The sequence below is a fragment of the Suncus etruscus genome, chromosome 15 (genome assembly GCF_024139225.1).
Source record: "Suncus etruscus isolate mSunEtr1 chromosome 15, mSunEtr1.pri.cur, whole genome shotgun sequence".
NCBI lineage: Eukaryota > Metazoa > Chordata > Mammalia > Eulipotyphla > Soricidae > Suncus > Suncus etruscus.
The window spans coordinates 4663462-4686496 of NC_064862.1; the positions used below are offsets into that span (position 1 = coordinate 4663462).

Sequence of the window (23035 nt, forward strand, 5' to 3'; positions counted from 1 at the left end):
GAAATCCTTGAACTCAGAGATTGAACGTTCAAACTATGAAAGACATTTTTCATTTGTTAGAATGTTTGTGATCTCTTGGACTCCTTTTGTTTGTTTTGTTTTTCTGGGTCACACCTGGCAGCACACAGGGGTTACTCCTGGCTCTACACTCAGAAATTGCTCCTGGCAGGCTCAGGGGACCCTATGGGGTGCCAGGATTCGAACCACCATCCTTCTGCATGCAAAGCAAATGCCCTACCTCTATGCTATCTCTCTGGTCCCTGGACTCCTTTTTGATTCTTAGCATTTTATCTAAGATAAAATTATATCTTCAATATATTATTGAATATAACATTTAAATTATATTTCAAGCCTTTTTTACATACCATTCATTTTACCCCTTCTACTAGCATAGTATTCATAGTAGTTTTAAATTCATAGTCCATAACTCCATAATTTCATCATTCCTCCCATTTTCTGAATCTGATTCTGGTATTTGTTGTGTCTCTTCAAAGCATGATTTTTGTCTTTCATGTTGTCTTGACATTTTTATTTAAAAGCCAAATGAGATGTATTATATAAGAAGGAACTCCAGAAAAAGCCTTCAGTGATATAAAGACAAGAATGTGAATAGGGCCCGGAGAGATAGCACAGCGGTGTTTGCCTTGCAAGCAGCCGATCCAGGACCAAAGGTGGTTGGTTCGAATCCCGTCCCCCGTGCCTGCCAGGAGTTACTGAGCAGACAGTCAGGAGTAACCCCTGAGCACCGCCGGGTGTGACCCAAAAACAAAAAAAAAAAAAAAAGAATGTGAATAGGGTACAGTTGGGCAATAAACCTATGTCACTGAATTTTGAATTCACAAATAATGCATCTTTATTCCTCCCAACCATTGTAAAAGAGAATATCTACATAATACTGGATTTGGGTGTCTCCTTCCTTTGAATGATGTAGACTCAGAGAAAACACCATCGCTCAGGTTCTGTAAAAAATAGTTTTTCTTTCAGGGCTAGAGGAGGCATTTGACTTGCACGTGGCTGACCTGGGTTGAATCCTGCAATCCCACATGGTACCTGAGTCTTGAAAGAAGTGATCCCTGAGTACAGATCCAGAAGCAAGCTTTCCTGAAGCACTGTCAAGTGTGGCCCAAAAATCATAAAAGGAAAAAATATTGGACTTTTTCCCCATGCTGAATTATTTTAATTAATTTTATTGTAGATTAGATGATATATTTATAATAGTGTTAACATAATGGCTTGTTTAATTACTACACCTTACTACTAACATGAAAAAAACAGCTTTTCTTGAGGAAAGACTTTAAAATGCTCTAGCATTTTCTCACATATGAAATTTTTAAAAATAATTATTTTATTTAAGCACCATTGTTACAAAATTGTTCATGATTGTGTTTCAGGCATAGAAAGACACTACCCTTCACCAGCACACATTTCCCACTGCCAATGATTTCAGTTTTTCTCCTATTTCCCCTGCCTGCCTCTGGGGCAGGCATTTTAATTCCCTCTCTCCCTGCCTCTTTTCTTTCCTATTTGACACTCTTATTTCACTATTATTACTGATGGGATACCATGAAGATCACTTTATCCTCTTCTAGCACTCAGTTCTTGTCCAGAGTGACAAACTCAAACAATTGTTGTCATTGTGGACTCGTCTCTGTCCTAACTGTGGCAAGCTTCCAACCATAGTGAGGAGTCTGGCATCATCTCTTTGTCTCTGGATATGCTTGCCATACTAGCTTTTTATTTTTCTTATATCCCATCCCACTATCCCACAATGAGTGGAATTATTCTATATCTAACCCCTTCCTCAGACTCATTTCACTCAGCATAACACTTTCATATACATTCATGTATAAAAAAATTTATGACTTCATTTTTCTTAATAACTTGTGGTATTTTCTTTATTCCTAAGAGTAGTAATGCTCAATTTCCAGATTTTTGAGGAATATTCATATTGTTTTTTAAAAAAAAGGTGGATAAGTCTATATTTCCATCAGCAACGAATGAAAGTTACTTTCCCCTCACATATGTGCCAGCACTGGTTGTTCTTGGTCTTTTTGATGTGTACCTGTCACTGTAGTGTGAGATGGTATTTCATTGTTGTTTTGATTTGCATGTCCTGATGATTAGTGATGTGGAACATTTTTTCATGTACCTTTTGGCTATCTTCTTCATATTTCTTTTTTGAGGAAATGTCTATTCATTTTTCTCCCCATTTTTTTTTTTTACAGGTGAGGTGTCTCTGTCTTGTGCCAGGTATTAAAGCTTTTTAAATGTTTTAATTTTATTAATATATTAATAACTTTTGCTATTCCTTATTGAATATAATTGCTGTGGGCAATGGTAAATGGCCTTGACTATATTGTGAAAAGATGCCTCAATTCCCATTTTGTTGAAAGGCTCTTATTCAATCATAGATGGGTGCTTGTTAGGTTACACCTTATTTTACCTAAAATAAAGATAATCCCTTCTTTGTATGTTTGTTTACAACGTGGATTTGCCTCAAAACAGAGATTGTCTTACTTGTAAACCTGGGTGGGACTGGCTCCAAATAGCCTGAGCTATCTGCCCTTACTGCCCCACCCAAGAGTGGTCTCTGGATTCAATAAAAATGGCAGTTCTAGCAGGCATGTGGTGCTCCATACGAGGTAGAAGATTGCCAGACTACACATGTTTCACCCTCAGCCTGGTTTAAATTATTTCATGAGTAAACCTGATTCAGACTCATTCACCTGAGGTTGGAAATATGGCATGTGGGATGATTTTACAGATGCTTGTCATTGTCAAATGCTTTATCTTGCATCTGTTGATACGATCATATGATTTTAATTTTTATATGTGAAATTTTTAACCTTCCCATATTCACTGTGATAAATTGAAAATTGCTCCTGGAGATAAAAATTAGAAAAGTTTGAGGATATTCTGTTATCTGTCTTAACAATTGTAAGGCAATTTATTTGGGAATATGATCCTGTACCTAATTTCTATAGATCCAAAAGAGCTACTGTTTTCTCTTTGTTCATATTTTTAGCAGTTATAATAAAATAATCACTTCCAAGCTTGTTACATATTATAATGGAAACTGGATATTTTAGTTCATATAATTTATGGCAATCTATTCCCCAACTAGCATAGTTGATATAAGCTGAATCCAATACACAGAGAACCATTATCTTTTCTACTAAAAATTTCCTGTTTCTTCAGAGGTGCTGTATTTCCTCAATGGAATCTGTATGTGAATCCCTGAATAATGAAACAGTGAAACCCTAAAGGAAGGTAATGAGCAAAGTTTTCATTAAGTGAAAAAGTTGCAAATGTGTTTCAGATTAAGTTTCAGACAATTTCACTAAGGAGAACATCAAAATACTTTCTAAAATGCTATTAATGATTAAAATAGAAACTGTAGAAAATGGCATTTGCTAGCTGCAATAACTGACCTGCTGTCTCTCTCGGGAATTTCTTTAATAGCAATTCTAACTTGGTTGCTCAAGTCTCGACCAGCATAGACAATTCCATAAGTGCCTTTTCCTAAAACAACTCTGTCACCATTTTCATCGTATTCGTAGTCATACTGAAAATAGAAAAAAAAAGGAAGAAAAGATAGCAATATTAATTGTACTCTACATTTCAAACATGTTATTTATTTATTTTCTGATTTTATGAAATGGCTTTCACAAGTGAACCAATAAAATGAAGTTCTAAGAAGTCTCTTCAAGAATAAAAAAATACTCTCAACATAAATAAGGTTGTGTATTCAAGTTTTCACAACTGTCACAAATAGAGTGATTAAATCTATAGAAGAGCTTCCCCAGAAGTCTTTTAGGATTCTTTTATCTAGTACTGTTTTTATTGACCCTAAAGATAAGTATAAATATCTTCAAATGCTGAATATACCTAAATAACCATTTTCTTTTGTTTTGGATTTTCGGCCACACCCGGTGATGCTCAGGGGTCACTCCTGGCTTGGGAGAACATATGGGATGCTGGGGGATAGAACTACAGTCCGTCCTGGGTCAGCTAGCTGTGTGCAAGGCAAATGCCCTATTGCTCTGCCATGCTCCGGCCCCTAATTTTGTCTTTTTGCATGCTATGAGATTTTACTTTATCTTTTAGACCAAAGTCTAAAAAGATTTCCTAAACTTTCCATCTGGTCCTCAAAAATTAGAAGAGATTCTGTTTCTGATGTGCTTTCCAAGTCATCTCTCCTTTCTGTCATATGTGTTTTATCAGCCTTCTCTTGTCCAGATTTCAGTCCAAAATGGACTCAGTTCTCTAAAAGATCAGATTGTATCCTTAAGCATGTTATCCTTACTTTTAGCACTTTCTAGCTTATAAGTTTCAGTGGTTATTTGATTAATTAACCCAACTATAGAAAACATCTTGAAAACCTTTTTAAAAATCTGGTGCTGAGGTAAAACATTCGAACACCGAATAAAATTTACTCTTTGTTGAAAAAGTTTTGCCACAAAGATATTTGTGTAATATAATAAAAAAATACATAAGACTTGATGAAGCTTAAATTTTAGCTTTACTTAAAAATATAAAGCATCAAAAGATTATTTCTATTTTTTTGGGGGGGCCACACCCGGTGATGCTCAGGGATTACTCCTGGCTGTCTGCTCAGAAATAGCTTCTGGCAGGCACGGGGGACCATATGGGACACAGGGATTTGAACCAACCACCTTTGGTCCTGGATTGGCTGCTTGCAAGGCAAATGCCGCTGTGCTATCTCTCCGGGCCCCAGATTATTTCTATTTTAAGGGATTATTTATTAGGTATAAATATGAATCCTAATGAATAAAATAATCATAGTAAAATTAAATTAAAAGGACTTTTAATAAAAACCAACATGACTGAAATAATTCTTATATATAAAAGCTACTTAATTTTTATCTCTCCATTATATTCTTACAAAATAGGAATACAAATGGGCCGGGCACATTTAGGAAACTTGACTACTGAGAGAGAAAGGAGAGAGAGAGAGAGAGAGAGAGAGAGAGAGAGAGAGAGAGAGAGAGAGAGAGAGAGAGAGAGAGAGAGAGAGAGAGAGAGAGAGAGAGAGAGAGGAGAGAGAGAGAGAGAGAGAGAGGAGAGAGAGAGAGAGAGAGAGAGGAGAGAGAGAGAGGAGAGAGAGAGAGAGAGAAAATAATCTATGTGATAGAAAAATTTGAACAAAGCTGGACAAAGGGGCCAAGAGAAGGTAGGATTTGTTAAATAACAGACATGGAGAAGGCAGGGTAGTGGTGGGTGGAGTGTTCTAAAAAATAAAAGGTAAGATTTCCCTGCTTATATATTTTTGCATTCTATCTCTATGGCAATAGGGTGGCAAGTCATGTTGTTACTAAGGGAAACAACTGCATTTTGAAGCAATGTTGAAAATGCTTCTAGAATCGTCCCTCTATTGTTAATATTCCAGAACAGTCTACCCTGGTGCAGAGAAGAGAATGAATGTAGAATGACAATATTGACAAGGCCAAACCTCAAAGTGTTAATTTACTTTGTCTTGTACTGTCAAGAAACCCATAGTGAAGTCACCACCTTTTTAAAAGTCAGGTACTTTCTCCTGATATTTCATCACATCAGGAGAGTATTCACCTCGACTCAAATAGTATTTTGTTAATTTTCAGTATATGTATTGCTTATTAATACATAATGCTAAAAACATTAAAACACTTTTTATCACACAGCTTTAACACAATGCTGAAAATGCTCTAACTATAAATGCCTAGTTGATAGATCTACTGTCAAATCTTAACAAAAATTTCACTTTCTCAATAAGCCTCTTGCTGCTTCATTCTTTTCCCCTAATACTAGATATTATGAAACATACAATACAGTTTACCTATATGGGTCATTTTATACTCTCTCTAGAATATAAGTTAAAGGTAGGAATTTTTCTCTCAGTATCCATAGTACCTAAAATAAATATTGCCCAGTAGGTAGCCAATAAACATTTGTTGAATGAATTGAAAGGACCAACTTGGATCCACTCATTCACATAAGGATTATTTAATGATTTTGAAACATTATTTCATCTTTTATTCCTGACTTATGTATTAAGAAAACACAGCAGCAATAACCCCCTCTGACATGTTACAATCACTTGTAACTATATGATAAAGAAATAATATAAAAGACTTGAGAATCATTCCATACATTTCACTTGTCTCATTAATTTTGCAGTTTGCTTTTCTTGGAAGTCTACTGAAGATTTAAGAAAAACTCTTAACTCTGGTGTTTGACTACAGCCACCTTTTGATTTACTCCCACATACAAAAATAAACATTTTTTTCTTCTGTTAAACTGTGCCATTTAATTTGTAGGCCTTTAACATTAAATATGAGTTAACATAGAAATAATAGTTTTCCTTCCCAGAGAAATGATAGTACTTATACCATAGAATATTGTAATGGATTTTCTCAGTTAAAGCAATAATGAGGTGTTCTATAGAATCGCAGCCCTTGGATGGGGCTGGATGGTGGTAGATGGTGATGAAGGGATGAGAGGCCTTTCTCCTCCAGCCCAGATCACGTGTCTCCAATCCCCTCCAGCTCCAATCCACGTGTCTCCAATCCGCTCCAATCCCCTCCAGAAGTCTGCAGCTTCAGGATAGCAGCGAGGAAAATAGTCCACAGACAGGTTTCAGGAAACATCAGCTCTATTCATGTCCTGGCCAATATGTGTGTGACCTATCATAACCTTTTACGCTAGATCCCTATTCAGCCCTGCATTATTCCTTGTCTTTCAGCCATCACTCCTCCTGCTGCTTTCTCTCTCAATCCATCCTCCATGTCCTCCAAATTCCTTACTGTCCTTCAGGCAAAACCTTTTATTACCCACCAAAGACCCCTCCCAGAAATGGGCAGGTCTTATTAGCAGGTAAGGTTACAGGAAGAATGGAGGATGGGCTAACAGTGTTCCAATCCAAATCTATGCAAAATTGAATTTGAAAGGCAAAATAAAATAGAGTGCTAGTAATGACCTTTGGTTGATCAAATTGATTTTAAATTAATTGTTTACTGTTTCAAACAACTTAATAGTATAGTATTTCACCATTTCATAATGCTCTTTTTATGTTGCCTGTTCCCACTCATTCCCACAAAGGATAAATGTTTATGTTCATAAAAACAGTATATAAACAAATCCATTGAATTAACTGCAATGATTACTAGTGCTTGTGTTAATGGTCCATTTGGATAAAAATAAGAGGTTGGAGCAATAATATAGAAGATCGAGCACTTGTCTTATATGCAACTGACCTGGGATTAATCCCTGGCACTCTTATAGTTCCTGGAGCATACCAGGAACAATCCCCTAGTGCAGAGACAGGAGTAAACCCTGGGTTTCACCAGGTATGTGCCCTCCCTGCCAGAAAAACATGTACAAATGCATATAAAAACAGGAGTTGGGAGATGGCTCAAGTGGTATATCTCATGGGCAAGACATTGAGTTCAATTGTGGACAATCCACACTCCTTCAGCTCACAATGTTAGGTAGACTCTCTCTATGTATTATATACATATATGTATATGTAATATATAATACACATACACTCACATATATGAAAAACAGAGGGGAAAGGGAAAGATAGAAAGAGAAATGAAGAGAGGATGGGGGAAAGATGAAAATGTTTGAGAGGAGTGAAAAAGGAGACAATGCATTTCATACTGAGAAAAAATGGACTATAGTAATTTGGATCTTTTTTTTTAATAAGGATAGATGAAAATAAAATGGGTTGATAATGGTTTGGATTCATGTTGATTGTGGTAATTATGGTTTCAATGACTTTGTGTTGATTTCAAAGACTGCAAGCCAACTGAATTCCAGTATCTACTCTGTCCCTCCAATTTATTTTCTACCTCTATTTCCCAGTTTGAGATGTTATCTAAATAAGAATGTTTTGTGTCTTCCTATCTTCCCAAAAAATCTGATTGCCTTTCTTCTGCATGAGGAGATGGCACCATATGAGACATATGATTCAAAGTGGAACAGAGACAAATTCCTGGTTTGGAATGTTAACTATGAACTAGACTACTGTATTAGAAGGAAACAAGAAGAGCTTGGCAGAAGAATGGGGAGGGAGAAAGCAGTAAGAACAGAGAAAAATGTAATGAATGGAAAAAAACCATGTACAGTGAATACTAAAGAGTGCATAAAAATTAACATCAATCAGTGTGAGAGCAGAAAAAGCATGCAGAATTAAGCATCTATGTTTAAAATCCAGAGAGGCAGGAGAACTTAGCTATAGAGAAAATAGAAAATATTTTGGTACTGTTGAACTATAGGATGGAAAGAAAAAGTCAGTTTCAACAGAAAGTTCAAAACATTAGTGGCTGGAGCGAAAGCACAGTGGTAGGATATTTGCCTTGCACATGGCGAACCCAGGTTTGATCCCTAGCATCCCATATTGTTCCCCAAGCTGCCAGAATTGATTTCTGAGTGCAGAACAAGGAGTAACCCCTGAGTGCCACTGGCTGTGGCCCCAAAACCTAAATAAAATAAAAAGATGGTTAAAAACATATGTGGGTCCAGTGGAACAACACAGCAGTTTAGAATGCCTACCTTGCTAGTGTAAGGTTGTAAATTCAATCCTTGGTACCATGTACTAAGCACATCATGGCAGTTTTTCTGGGACTGATGGTACAAGCAATTTCCAGCCATTCAATAGACAGATATGTGAGACCACTCTAGATCATTATAGTTAAAAGCATATGGCAAGAACCTGAGACTGTTAGTGAGCGTGTGTATGAGCAAGGAAAACATTTCTGGTACATATTATAATTAATGCAGAGCTGCTGTGGCTAAATTGGTCCAATTATGTTAGAGAACTTCTTTGAATTCTCTCTAGGAAAGTGGGTGCACAAATGGCAAAATATAAAGAAAGTAACAAGGAGAACAAATATCCTGATTTAATGATAATAATTGGGGGTATATATGAGGAATTTTGACAGCCACAGTTTTTTTCCCCCTATGGTATTGTTTCTTTGCAAATTATAACGTATCTTTCTTGTTAGAGGAAGATTTATCAGTATACATAATTTGATCTACTAAACAATTCACATTATTCTAGGTGGTATGAAGACCTGATGAATACTTTTCTTTTCTTTCTTTTTTTTTTTTCTTTTGGCCATACCCGGTGACACTAAGGGGTTACTCCTGACTATGCACTCAAAAATCACTCCTGGCTTGGGGGACCATATGGGACTCCGGGGGATCGTCCTAGGTTAGCACCCAGCAAGGCAGATGCCTTACTGTTCTGGCCCCAGAATAGATAATTTTCAAGTAAGAGTCCAGAGTTAAAAAGAAGGTAAATTTTTAACATCTCAAAGCAGTTCCTGTCCTGCTAGGCCCTGGGTGTCAATTCTGATGTAGTTTAGGGGATTTTGCAAGGAACTGGGTTTTCCTATCAAATTTCCTTTTCTAAGGAAAGAGGTTTCTATTTTAGGGGCAAATAAAAGAGACATCGTATCTGAAAGAGATGCAATTCTATACCTGGTAAAAGTTTTTCTCAACAGCCTGATGCTGTTTCCTAGTCAAACTTTTTGGATGTTAATTCTGAGGCAAAATTAATTAATTAGCAAGTCACTCAAAGTCCATTAGAGATGTCCCAAAGCAAAACATTCCTTTCTTGTTAAAACCTGGAGGGCATATTAAAAGATAATGAAAAATAAAGTTTTTTTTAAGTATTTTGGTGCTGAGTTTTCCAGATAAAGATAAGTTTAATTAAGGCTATATTTGCCTCTATAAATCCTTTAGAAGTAAATGCTCAAATATACATATTCAATACAGCGAAAGGGAGATTATATTTAGGCCAAATAAATGTTTGTAACTAAGTATGAGAAATATCACCCTCACTATCAAAAGTCTTGGGCAGGCAACTACGCTGAGGAATGGCTTCTGACTTCTCAGCAGGCCTACTGACTGGACTTACTAGATTGTGGCAGTGATAGTGATCCTCAACAAGCAAGTTGTACATAAACCATAACTAAAGAAGGAGGATAATCCTAAGAGAGCACTGGGGCTTAGTATGCAAGCATTGCAGCCTTATATGTAACCCACAGCGAGTGCCACAACTTAAGGTACTACAGCCAAGCATGTGTGTGCCCTAGCCATTACAACAGCAATAGATGGACAGTAGGACTTCAGTGTGGAAGGTGAGAAACAAAGCTTTGGGAATTTTGAAGAAACTGCAGATTGTCAAGCAGGAGATTCATTAACGAGAATCCCTGATGAGAATGTCTACCTCAGGCATGTTCTGGGAGCAGAAGCAGATTCTCAAAAATTTCCTAGTGTATATCTTGGTTTTATGATAAAAATTTTCAAATGCCAGCAATTCTAAGAACTGGCTTTGAGGCACAAGGAACACATTGCTCATCATTTACTCAATTTTGATACTGCCATAAAAAAAATTAGAAATAAAGAATACCTGACCTTTCTAACAAATCAACTTTGTTTTGCCTTGAGCAAACCAAACACTTCAGGAATAATTGATATAGATATAAAAAGTATTTTAATTCTATCTCTAATTGAGGTTAAGATCAGGCTCTGTTAGCACAAATATTAATCATCATAAAAGAAAATCTCAAAGGAATTCTTTATACTGAAAAGGATGACAGAGAGGAACTAATTTTATGACAGGCTGATGTTCAAGTTCAGTTGTGATACTGAAACTAAAGAATGCATTAAAATATTTAGAAGACTTGGGGCCAGAGCGATAGCACAGTGGTAGGGGATTTGACTTGCATGTGACCAACTGGGGCCTGCCCAGGTTCAATCCCCACCATCCCATGGTTCCCTAAGCCTGCCAGGAGCTATTTCTGAGCACAGAGCCAGGAGTAACCTCTGAGCACCGTCAGGTTTGTCCCCCAAACCAAAAATAAAATATTAATAAATAAAATATTTAGAAGAATTGAAAAAAACTAATTTAAATCTAGAAAGTTTAAAGTATATAGACATGCAATTTTGTATATAACAGTTATCCTAAATTTAATTATCCACAGTAAGTAAGTCAAAATTATTTAATAACTCACAGTTTAAGTACTCTGGCTCTAAAGTGACATTTAATAGTTAGGAAGTCAAAAAAGGGAGATCCAAGATAAATCTCATCACATTCATAGTCAAAAAGAGCACTGTATGCTATTGCACGCAGCTGACCCAGGATGGACCTGGTTCAATCCCAGGCATCCATATGGTTCCCCAAGCCAGGAGCTATTTCTGAGCACATAGCCAGGAGTTAACCCCTGAGCATCACTAGGTGTGGCCCCAAAGACAAAAATAAAATAAAATAAAATAAAAGAAGAGCACTGTATCAACCATTAATGTTCAGAACATTAAGACTATTAAAATTAAACCATCCACAAAAAGCATACACATATCAGTAATATTTAGTAATAAACAGAAATAATGTGGAAAACAGTCAAAACACAAAACAAGCATGCTTGAATTGAGTCAATTTGGGAATATTTCAGAAGCTATCTGTCACAGATGAGAAACTTTTTTTAAATTAATATCTTTATTTAAGCATTGATTACAAACTTATTTGTAGTTGGGTTTCAGTTATAAAAAGGACACCCCCTTTACCAGTGCAACATTCCTACCACGAATGCCACCATTTTATTCCTCCCCCACTCCTTGCCTGTATTTGAAACAGACATTCTATTTCTCTCACTCACTACCATTGTCACGATTGTTGTTAGTATAGTTATTCCTCTAACTGAAGTTTCCTACCAAATGGGCAGTCTTTCCAGCCCTCAACTCAATTGTTTCTGGGTATTATTACAATAATGTCTTTTGTTTTTCTTAAATTCCATAGATGAGTGAGACTATTTTGTGTCTATCTCTCTCCCTCTAACTTATTTCACTCAGCATAATAGTTTCCATAAATGTATAGAAAAATGTCATGACTTCATTTTTCCTGACAGCTATATAGTAGTCTATTGTGTATATGTACCACAGTTTCTTTAGCCACTCATCTGTTGTCAGGCATCTAGGTTGTTTCCAGATTCTGGCTATTGTAAATAGCACTGCAATGAATATAGGTGTGAGGAAGGGATTTTTGTATTGTATTTTTGTGTTCCTAGGGTATATTCCTTGAATGGTATAGCTGGATCATATGGGAGCTCAATTTTCAGTTATTTGAGGAAACTCCATATTGTTTTCTATAAAGGCTGGACTAGATGGCACTTGATGAGGCATTGGATTCTATTTGCCAGGATTTTGTTGAGGATCTTTGCATCTGTGTTCCCTAGGGATATTGGCCTATAGTTTTCTTTTTTTTTGTAGAATATGTCTAGTTCTGGTATCAGGATAATATTAGTTTCATAAAACTATTTGGGAGTGTTTCTGCTTCTCCATGTCATCTTTGTGTAGGAGTTTGGTATGTCTTGTCTTAAAGTAAACCTTTCAGTTTATCTTATAAGGGTGGTTTTGAGTCTGTAAAGTTTGTGAGCTGTTGCTTATCCACAAAGCTATGTATACTTACTTCAAACCTGAAAGTGAATCTGACTGGGTGCAGTATTCTAGGTGAAGCATTCATTTTATTGAGTTTGGTCACTATATCGCACCACTGCCTACTGGCCTTGAGGATTTCTTATGACAGGTCTTCTATAAATCTTAAGGATGTTCCTTTGAATGTAATTTCCCTTTTTGATTCTATCCCTATTTGTGGGATTCATCATTGTGACTAGGATGTGTCTTGGGGTGCTTTTCTTTGGATCACTTTTAGCTGGTAGTCTCCTGGCATGCAGGATTTGGATGCATATAGTATTTAGCTTTGGGAGCTTTTCTGCAATGATTTCCTTTACTGTTAATTCTTCCTGAGGATTTTCTTCCTGGGTCTCTGGGACTCCAATGATTTATCAAAGACTTCTATTTTCATTTGTTCACATTCTTGAGGATTTTTTTTCCACTGTCTGTTCATTTGTTTTAAGGCTCTTTTCATTCTCTTTTGTTGTATGGAATTGTTATGCATCTCCTCTTACAACTCAATGATTTGGTCCTCAGATGCTGTTACTCTGTTGTAAAGGATTTCCTTTCAGGTTTTCATTTTGCTTACCACGTTTTTCAGTCCTCTTATTTCAGTTTGGAGTTTTCTGATTTCTATTTTCATATTATCTTGATTCTGTCAGGGTACTGACAGAACTTTACAAGAAAAAAAACATCTAATCCCATCAAAAAATGGGGAAAAGAAATGAACAGATACTTTGACAAAGAAGAAATACAAATGGCCAAAAGACACATGAAAAAATGTTCCACATCACTAATCATCAGGGAGATGCAAATCAAAACAACTATGAGGTACCACCTCACACCACAGAGAATGGCACACATCACAAAGAATGAGAATAAACAGTGTTGGCGGGGATGTGGAGAGAAAGGAACTTTTATCCACTGCTGGTGGGAATGCTGTCTAGTTCAACCTTTATGGAAAGCGATATGGAGATTCCTCCAAAAACTGGAAATCGAGCTCCCATATGATCCAGCTATACCACTCCTAGGAATATACCCTAGGAATACAAAAATACAATACAAAAATTTCTTCCTTACACCTATATTCATTGCAGCACTATTTACCATAGCAAGACTCTGGAAACAACCAAGATGCCCTCCAACAGACGAATGGCTAAAGAAACTGTGGTACATATACACAATGGAATATTATGCAGCTGTCAGGAGAGATGAAGTCATGAAATTTTCCTATACATGGATGTACACGGAATCTATTATGCTGAGTGAAATAAGTCATAGAGAGAGAGAAAAACGCAGATTGGTCCCACTCATCTATGGGTTTTAAGAAAAATGAAAGACATTCTTGCAATAATAATTTTCAGACACAAAAGAGAAAAGAGTTGGAAGTTCCAGCTCACCTCAGGAAGCTCACCACAAAGGGTTATGAGTTTAGTTAGAGAAATAACTACATTTTGAACTGTCCTAATAATGAGAATGTATGAGGGAAATGGAGAGCCTGTCTAGAGTACAGGCGGGGGTCGGGTGGGGAGGAGGGAGATTTGGGACATTGGTGATGGGAATGTTGCACTGGTGATGGGTGGTGTTCTTTACATGACTGAAACCCAAACACAATCATGTATATAATCAAGATGTTTAAATAAATAAATAAAAAAGGTTGACTCAATCCCCAGCAAACATTGTCTCCCCCTCCCCCCCCCCGAAAAACATCTTCAAGTATGGGCCTGGAGTACCTCTGGGCTTGGTTCTGAAGTGCCAAGTAGTTATGCATCTTTGGGTCTTTGCATTTAACTACTGGCTTGGTTAGCCAAAAATCATTGGGAGGGAATCCAAGGCCCTAACCACCACTGGGGAGGCCTTGGGTATCTACTGTATTAGATGACTTTGTCAAATTCATCCTATAGCAATGAGGCTAGTGCTCTAGTTTCTTTCATTTTACTTCAGCATTAAGCATAGATGTGACTGTCAGTATTTCCTGCATACAATATTCTATTCCAAATTAAAGATTGGAAAAAAGAGGAATTTTATCATGCCTAGAAGTGTCAAGACTTACCTTTGGTATTTATAGAACTAGAGGGTTATTCTCTATTCAGTGGACAGGACAGAGAAAATAGACATAATCTTTGAGAAAGTATCCACAAGAATGTTATGTTCAAGAAGTATCTACAGAATGTTACATTCACTAGGCATAAGTAAAGATGTGTCTGAGAGGAAAGGCATTTCTGGTGATTGACATTACTGTCTTTCTTGACTTTGTAGGCTTCTGTTATCTCTGATTCTTAATATATGCATATATTATTATTATATATGTATATATAGATGCATATGCTAGATGCATCTATTGTTTCTAAAAGCTTTTTGATAGAGTATTTAGGGTATTCTAAGTATAGTATCATGTCATCTGCAAACAGTGAGAGCTTGACTTCTTTCTTTCCTACTGGATTCCCCTGCTATCTTTTTCTTGCCTAATCACTATAGCAAGTACTTCCAGTACTATGTTGAATAGGAGTGGTGAGAGGGGGCAACCTTGTCTTGTACCATAATTTAGAGGGAAGGTTTTAGTTTTTCTCCATTGAGGATAATATTTGCCATTGGCTTGTGGTAGATGGCCTTGAAGGTTCCTTTCATTCCCATCTTGCTGAGATTTTTGATCAAGAATGGGTGTTGGACCTTATCAAATGCTTTCTCTGCATCTATTGATATGATCACATGATTTTTATTTTTCTTGTTGTTGATGTTGTGTATGGTATTGCTAGATTTACGTATGTTAAACCATCCTTGCATTCCTGGGATGAAACCTACTTGATCATAGTGAATGATCTTTTTGATAAGGCATTGAATTCTATTTGCCAGAATTTTATTGAGGATCTTTGCATCTGTATTCATCAGGGATATTGGTCTGTAGTTTTCTTTTTTGGCAGTATCTCTGTCTAGTTTTAGTATCAAGGTGATATTGGCTTCATAGAAGCCGTTTGGAAATGTTCCTGTTTTTTCAATTTCATGAAAGAACCTGGCCAGGATTGGTGTTAGCTCCTCTTGAAAGGTTTGAAAAAATTCATCAGTGAATCCATCTGGGCTTGGGCTAGATTTAATGTGATCCCTCTAAAGATACCAGGACATTTTTCAAAAAAAGTGGATCAAACACTTCTAAAATTCATTTGGAATAATAAACACCCACAAATAGCTAAAGCAATACTTGGGAAAAGGAATATGGGAGGTATTACTTTCCCCAACTTAAAACTGTATTACAAAGCAATAGTTGTCAAAACAGCATGGTATTGGAATAAAGACAGACCCTCAGATCAATGGAATAGGCTTGAGTACTCAGAGAATGTTCCCCAGACATACTGTCACCTAATTTTTGATAAAGGAGCAAGAAATCCTAAATGGAACAGGGACGTCCTCTTCAATAAGTGGTGTTGGCACAACTGGTTAGTCACTTGTAAAAAAGCTCACTTAGACCTCCAGCTAACACCAAGTACAACAGTAAAATCCAAATGAATTTAAGACCTAGATATCAGGGGCTGGGTGGTGGTGCTGGAGGTAAGGTGCCTGCCTTGCCTGCGCTAGCCTTGGACAAACTGCGGTTCGATACCCCGGTGTCCCATATGGTCCCCCAAGCCAGGAGGGACTTCTGAGCGCATAGCCAGGAGTAACCCCTGAGCGTCACCAGGTGTGACCCAAAAACCAAAAAAGAAAAAATAAAAAAGACCTCGATATCAGACCTGAAACCATAAAGTATATAGAATAACATGTACGTGAAACAATCCATGACAATGAGACTAAAGGCATCTTTAAGGAGGAAACAGCACTCTCCAAACAAGTGAAAGCAGAAATAAATAGATGGGACTATATTAAGCTGAGAAGCGTCTGCACCTCAAAGGAAATAGTGCCCAGAATACAAAAGCCACCCACTGAGTGGCTTTTCACTATTCACCCAATAGCCATCATATAAGAGACTAATATCCAAAATATACAAGGTACGGACAGAACTTTACAAAAAAAAATCATCAAAAACTGGGGAGAAGAAATGAATAGACACTTCGGAAAAAAAAAAAAAAAAGAAGAAATACAAATTGCCAAAAGACACATGAAAAAAATGCTCCATATCACTAATCATCAGTGGGATGCAAATCAAAACAACTATGAGGTACCATCTCACACCACACAGATTGGCGCACATCACAAAGAACTATAACAAGCAGTGCTGGCGGGGATGTGGAGAAAAAGGAACTCTTTTTCACTGCTGGTGGGAATGCCGTCTAGTCCAACCTTTATGGAAAGCGATATAGAGATTCCTCCAAAAGCTGGAAATTGAGCTCCCATTCGATCCAGCTATACCACTCCTAGGGATATACCCTAGGAACACAAAAATACAATACAAATATCCCTTCCTCACACCTATATTCATTGCAGCGCTATTTACAATAGCCAGACTCTGGAAACAACCAAGATGCCCTTCAACAGATGAATGGCTAAAGAAACTGTGGATAATATACAAAATGGAATATTATGCTGCAGTCAGGAGAGGTGAAGTCATGAAATTTTCCTATATACGGATATACATGGAATTTATTATGCTGAGTGAAATAAGACAGAGTGAGAGAGATAAACACAGAATGGTCTCACTCATCTATGGGTTTTAAGAAAAATAAAAGATATTTGTGTACTGATTCTCAGAGACAAAATAGCGGAGGACTGGAAGGTCCAGCTCATGACATGAAGTTCACCACAGAGAGTGATGGGTGAAGTTACAGAAATAATTACATTGAGAACCATCATAACAAAATGTTACTGAATGAGGGAAGTAGAAAGCCTGTCTAGAGTACAGGCCGCTGTGGGGTGGGGAGGAGAAACACTTGGGACATTGGTGATGGTAATTAAAAAGGAACAAAAAAATGAATCTTTGTACTATTCTGGCATGGGAAAGAATAGAATATTAAAAATAAGAGTGTCTTTTTTTTTTTTTTTTTTGGTTTTTGGGCCACACCCTGTGACGCTCAGGGGTTACTCCTGGCTATGCGCTCAGAAGTTGCTCCTGGCTTCTTGGGGGACCATATGGGGCACCGGGGGATCAAACCGCGGTCCGTCCTAGGCTAGCGCAAGCAAGGCAGGCACCTTACCTCCAGCGCCACCGCCCGGCCCCCAAGAGTGTCTTAATGTTTGTGATATTTCTCATAGATATTTTTATCAAAGGAATTTAAAATTTTTAATGTTAAATTGCTGTTAACATGTTTTGTTTATTATTTGTTTGTTTGGGATTTTGGGTCATTCCTGGCGGGGCTCAGGGGTTACTCCTGGCTCTGTGCTCAGAAATCAGTCCTAGCAGGTTTGGGAGACCATATGGGATGCCTGGATTCAAACTCCTATTCATCTTGGACCTTGCACATAAGGCAAACACCCTCCCACTGTGCTATCGCTCTGGCCTCTTTCGTTTTGATTTGTTTTGGTTAAATTGCTGTTAACATAAAAGCAAAGCCTAACACACCTAAATAAGTCTCCAATCCTTAATCATAATTCACCTAACACACCTCCTTAAGTCTTGAAAATATTTCTCAAGCCACAAAGTGGGGCTAAAGAGATAGAATAGGGTTTAAGCCATTTGCAATGACTTGGATTAATCAAGCACCATGTATGATTCCCTAAACAGCTCCAGAAATCACCTCTGATGTCAGAATCAAGAATAGAACCTGAGAGGCTGGAGCGATAGCACAGTGGTAGGATGTTTGCCTTGCATGCAGCCAACCCAGAATGAACCTGGGTTCGAATCCTGACATCCCATATGGTCCCCAGAGTCCACCCAGGAGTGATTTTTAGCTTAAAGCCAGGATTAAGCTCAGGGTTTAATCACCACCAGCTGTGGCCCCAAAAGCAAGGAAAAAAAAAAAAAAGGAAGAATAGAAATTGAATACCACTGAATTTAATACAAAACCAAAACAACACAAGTCATGATAACAACACAATAAAATATTTAGTAAACTGAATACATGAGTTATTACCTCAAGGGAATCAGCCTCAGTATCCCCCTCTTCTGTACTTCTTCCCTTCTCTTCAGTGATAGTATTCACCATCTCAAAGAACCTAAAATAGAAGTGAACATACAGTCAGTCGCTCATAATACATGATATTCCATGTAAACAAATATGTTATACAGAGGATTCAAAGCAAAGAAATGCAGTTAGAGAATCACTGAAATCAAGTAGTAAATAGTAACAGCGTAAAAACTTTTTTCAAAAGACAAGAGTTTGGAAGGAATTTCTCGAAATATCTGACAATGACTTATTTGAGGAATCAGAACACTGCGGCTATATGAGGTGACAGAAATATAAGAATATCTTATACGGGGGCCGGGTAGGTGGCGCTGGAGGTAAGGTGTCTGCCTTGCAAGCGCTAGCCAAGGAAGGACCGCGGTTCGATCCCCTGGCGTCCCATATGGTCCCCCCAAGCCAGGGGCGATTTCTGAGCACATAGCCAGGAGTAACCCCTGAGCGTCAAACGGGTGTGGCCCAAAAACCAAAAAAAAAAAAAAAAAAAAAAAAAAGAATATCTTATACGGCTATCGGATCAAGATGGCACTTAACTGATTTGGGAATCTTCACTTCTGGGTCTCTTTCAATGATAAAAAAAATACACTTACATGTCATATAAATTATTAAAAAGATTATATGGTCTTGGTCCTTTAGTTAGCTTAGCACAATGCAATCATTACATGCCAGCTTTTAGTATTTTGGTGTTGCTAATATTATTCAAAATGGAATGTAGTTTGTGTCTTCATTATCATTTGTTTCCAGGAAAGTTTGAATTCCTCTTTGATTTCATCTCGAACCCACTGGTTGTTCAGTAGCAGGCTGTTTAATTTCCAATTGTTAAAGTTTTTCTTCTGTGTGTCTTTGTAGTTCACATCTTATTTCAGAGCCTTGTGGTGAGCAAACGTAGCCTGCAAGATTTCTATCCTCTTGATTTTATGAAGGTATTTTTTTTTTTGTTTTGTTTTGTTTTTTGCCACACTCGGTGGTGCTCAGGGGTTACTCCTGGCTGTCTGCTCAGAAATAGCTCCTGGCAGGCACGGGGGACCATATGGGACACTGGGATTCGAACCAACCACCTTTGGTCCTGGATCGGCTGCTTGCAAGGCAAACGCTGCTGTGCTATCTCTCCAGGCCCTGAAGGTATGTTTTATGTGTCAGCATGTAGTCTATCCTGGAGAATGACCCATGTACATTGGAGAAGAATGTGTATCCAGGTGTTTTTGGGTGGAGTGTCCTATATATATGTACTAGTCCTCTTTCTTTCATTACTCTTTTCAGGGCTAGTATGTTTTTGTTGGGTTTCAGCCTGGTTGACCTATCAAGTGTTGACAGGGCTGTGTTGAGGTCTCCCACAATTATTGTGTTATTATTGATTTCTTCTTTCAGATTTGTCAGTAGTTGTATTAGATAATTTGCTGTTCTCTCATTGGGTGCATATATGTTTAATAATCTGATTTCTTCCTGTTGCACATATCCCTTGATTAGTACATAGTGTCCATCTTTGTCCCTTACCACTTTTCTGAGTATAAAGTTGGTATCATCAGATATTAATATGGCCACCTCAGCTTTTCTAAGGGTGTTGTTTGCTTGGATGATTTTCCTCCAGCCTTTGATTTTTAGTCTATGTTTGTTCTGATTATTCAGGTGTGTTTCTTGTAGGCAGAAGGTTGATTCATCTTTTTGACCCATTTTGCCACTCTGTGTCTTTTAGTTGGTGATTTTAGTCCATTGACATTGAGGGAGATGATTGTCATAGGGTTTAATGTCATCTTTGTAGATAAGTTTGCTGTGTTTGTTGATCTCTCTTGTCTTAAAGTAGACCTTTCAGTTTTTCCTTTAAGGCTGGTTTTTCATCTGTGAAGTTTCTGAGCTGCTGCTTATCCATGAAGCAATGTATCCTTCCTTTAAACCTGAATGTGAGTCTGGCTGGGTGCAGTACTCTAGATGAGGCATCCATTTCATTCAGTCTTGTCACAATATCTCACCACTGTCTTCTGGCCTTGAGAGTTTCTTGTGACATGTCTGCTCAAAATGGAATGTAACTAAAGTAACTTTATTCTGGAAGAGTATCTCTAAACTCAGGCAACTATCTGATAATGTGTTTGGAACTGCCATATATAATCTTAATATTAAAGTTACTAAATCTTCTGCTTGAATGTCTCATACTATGTTTGGGAATACCACTTATAGAGTTTGTGAAGTACTGAAGAAAATTAAGAGCAGCTTGCTTTTATTTTTGCTACAGAAACCACCTCTTTTTTTTGGTGGCAAAGATTTTCTTCAGGAAGTCATGCTGTGAATTTTTTTTCCTTTAAGATTGGTTTGGAGGCAAGAAAAATAAACACACTAAAAAACCAATTTCCCCAGAAAAACTAGCTCCAGAAGAAAGGCTCATGTTTCACAGACTTCCAGTACAGGAGGTACTATGATGTGAATAGGTGCTGATGATACAGGTAAGCTTTCCTAGGCATATCCAGTCCAAGGAAGAACAGGTTACACTGCTACAAAAAGTAGACCAACCACAACTTTTGCTATCTTTATACTTATTTTCATCCATCCACCCACCCACCCACCCTCTAAGAAGAATATAACATGTACAGTAAGATGGAAACACAATGCAATCTTGGCATCTGGATTGTGGAGTCACCTCTGTCGGAATCAATCCCAGATTTTGTTTATTTTCTGCGAATGATTAGAGACCAGTTACTCCAAGAATATTAGCCTAAGATAGAATTCCACAAATTTAGTTACAATGGTGATAAATTCAGTAACCTTGAGAATTGAAGTGTAAGTAGAAAAGAAGGCCATATGTATACAAGGAATTCTTAAGCTCTAACCAAGCATCATAAATTACACAGTTTTATGCCTAGATAAAAATGATTAAATGTGCTATAGAAAACATTTACAAAATGGGATCAAAAAGTGATAATGTGAATAAGAAGTCCTAACAAAATTTTAACCTGGCTTTTATCTCAATTTTTGGCTTCAAAATTGTGCCTTACTTCTTCAGGTCTCCGTGCTAGTCAGTGTTTGGAGGGAACATGAACTATTTAACTATTCCACCAGAAAAAATATCTTTAGTACATAAATATCCCCTGTAGTTCACAGATATTTGGATTTTCTTTTATTAATTTAAACCTGAGTACTGACACTTAACTCAGACTGCACCACTACTAGAAAGGTCAATCCTTTTCCATGGTAGGGCCCAAGAACTTTTTAAAGCTTACCAACTGACTCTGAAATGAACCAGTTAAGACAAATTGATGCAGATACTGATGAGATGACAGAAGAATATAAGAATAAAAAATGTTCCCAAGAGTAAAATAAGTGAGTCTTTAAATTAAAGAGACAGGGGCCAGAGCGGTGGCGCAAGTGGCAAGGCACCTATCTGCCTTGCGTGCGCTAGCCTAGGACAGACCGCGGTTTAATCCCCTGGTGTCCTGTACGGTCCCCCAAGCCAGGAGCAATTTTTGAGCGCGTATCCAGGAGTAACCCTTGAGCGTCACGGGTGTGGTCAAAAAACCAAAAACAAAAACAAAAATAGAGACATAGTTATTAGGCAATTAACTGGATAGTCTGAATCTTTTGTCTATGAAAAATAAATTATGACTAGAAAAAACTGATTTGTTAGAGAGCCCACATTTTTCTGTTAAACATACTAGGTAATTTTAAAATACCCCAAATCAAATATTTATATACCCACATATTCATTAATCCTTCATATTCAGTATGAACTCACTCATTAATTAAGAATAATGTTCAGGTAAAAAACCATCTTTTCAAATACACAGTGACTAATACATACCTTTTACAATGAAGTTCTGTACAGAAATAAATTTGAAAGTCATCAGAATTGTGAAGCACATAAAGAAAGCAGCATCGTTCTTCAAATTTAGAAATACTGAAACAAATGACCAGAATTACTCAATAAAATACCAATACATCTATAGATCTGTAATAAAAATAGTATTTTATATCAATCCCAATTATATCAATGTGTTCATAAAAATAGCTATGTAATGCACATTAGAAAGTAATATTACAGGGCCTGGAGAGATAGCACAGCGGTGTTTGCCTTGCAAGCAGCCGATCCAGGACCAAAGGTGGTTGGTTCTAATCCCGGTGTCCCATATGGTCCCCCTTGCCTGCCAGGAGCTATTTCTGAACAGACTGCCAGGAGTAACCCCTGAGCACCGCTGGGTGTGGCCCAAAAACCAAATAAATAAATAAATAAATAAATAAATAAATAAATAAATAAAGTAACATTACTAAATAAAATACTAAAATAATATGCTGAGACATATTTGCAAAAGGAGTATGTGTACCTTAGCCCGGGGAAGGTCCTATCCCATAGTGGCTCAGGACTGTGTGCTGGCAAGAAAAGCATAAACATCTTCTGGCTGCTTGGCCTTGGTGACTTAATTTGATTAGAATTACAAAAAAATAAAATACTCCCAAAGCTAGGAGGGTAATACGGAAAGCAGAAGTATAGCATTTGTTTCAGAAATGGCAGAATGTGAATGAACATTTGGTCCGTACTCAGTTTA

At 37.3% G+C, this 23035-nt stretch overlaps 1 protein-coding gene across 1 annotated transcript in view; it reads right to left on the minus strand.

Annotated features, from left to right (window-relative positions):
- MAP3K5 (mitogen-activated protein kinase kinase kinase 5) overlaps window positions 1-23035 on the minus strand; it is a 233126-nt gene that overhangs the window by 52108 nt on the left and 157983 nt on the right. Inside the window, exons 13-15 of the mRNA XM_049788000.1 lie at window positions 22294-22389; window positions 18459-18540; window positions 3432-3565 (exon numbers count right to left, since the gene is read on the minus strand). Coding sequence (XP_049643957.1) covers window positions 3432-3565; window positions 18459-18540; window positions 22294-22389 — 312 coding nt within the window. The remainder of the gene's footprint in view (window positions 1-3431; window positions 3566-18458; window positions 18541-22293; window positions 22390-23035) is intronic.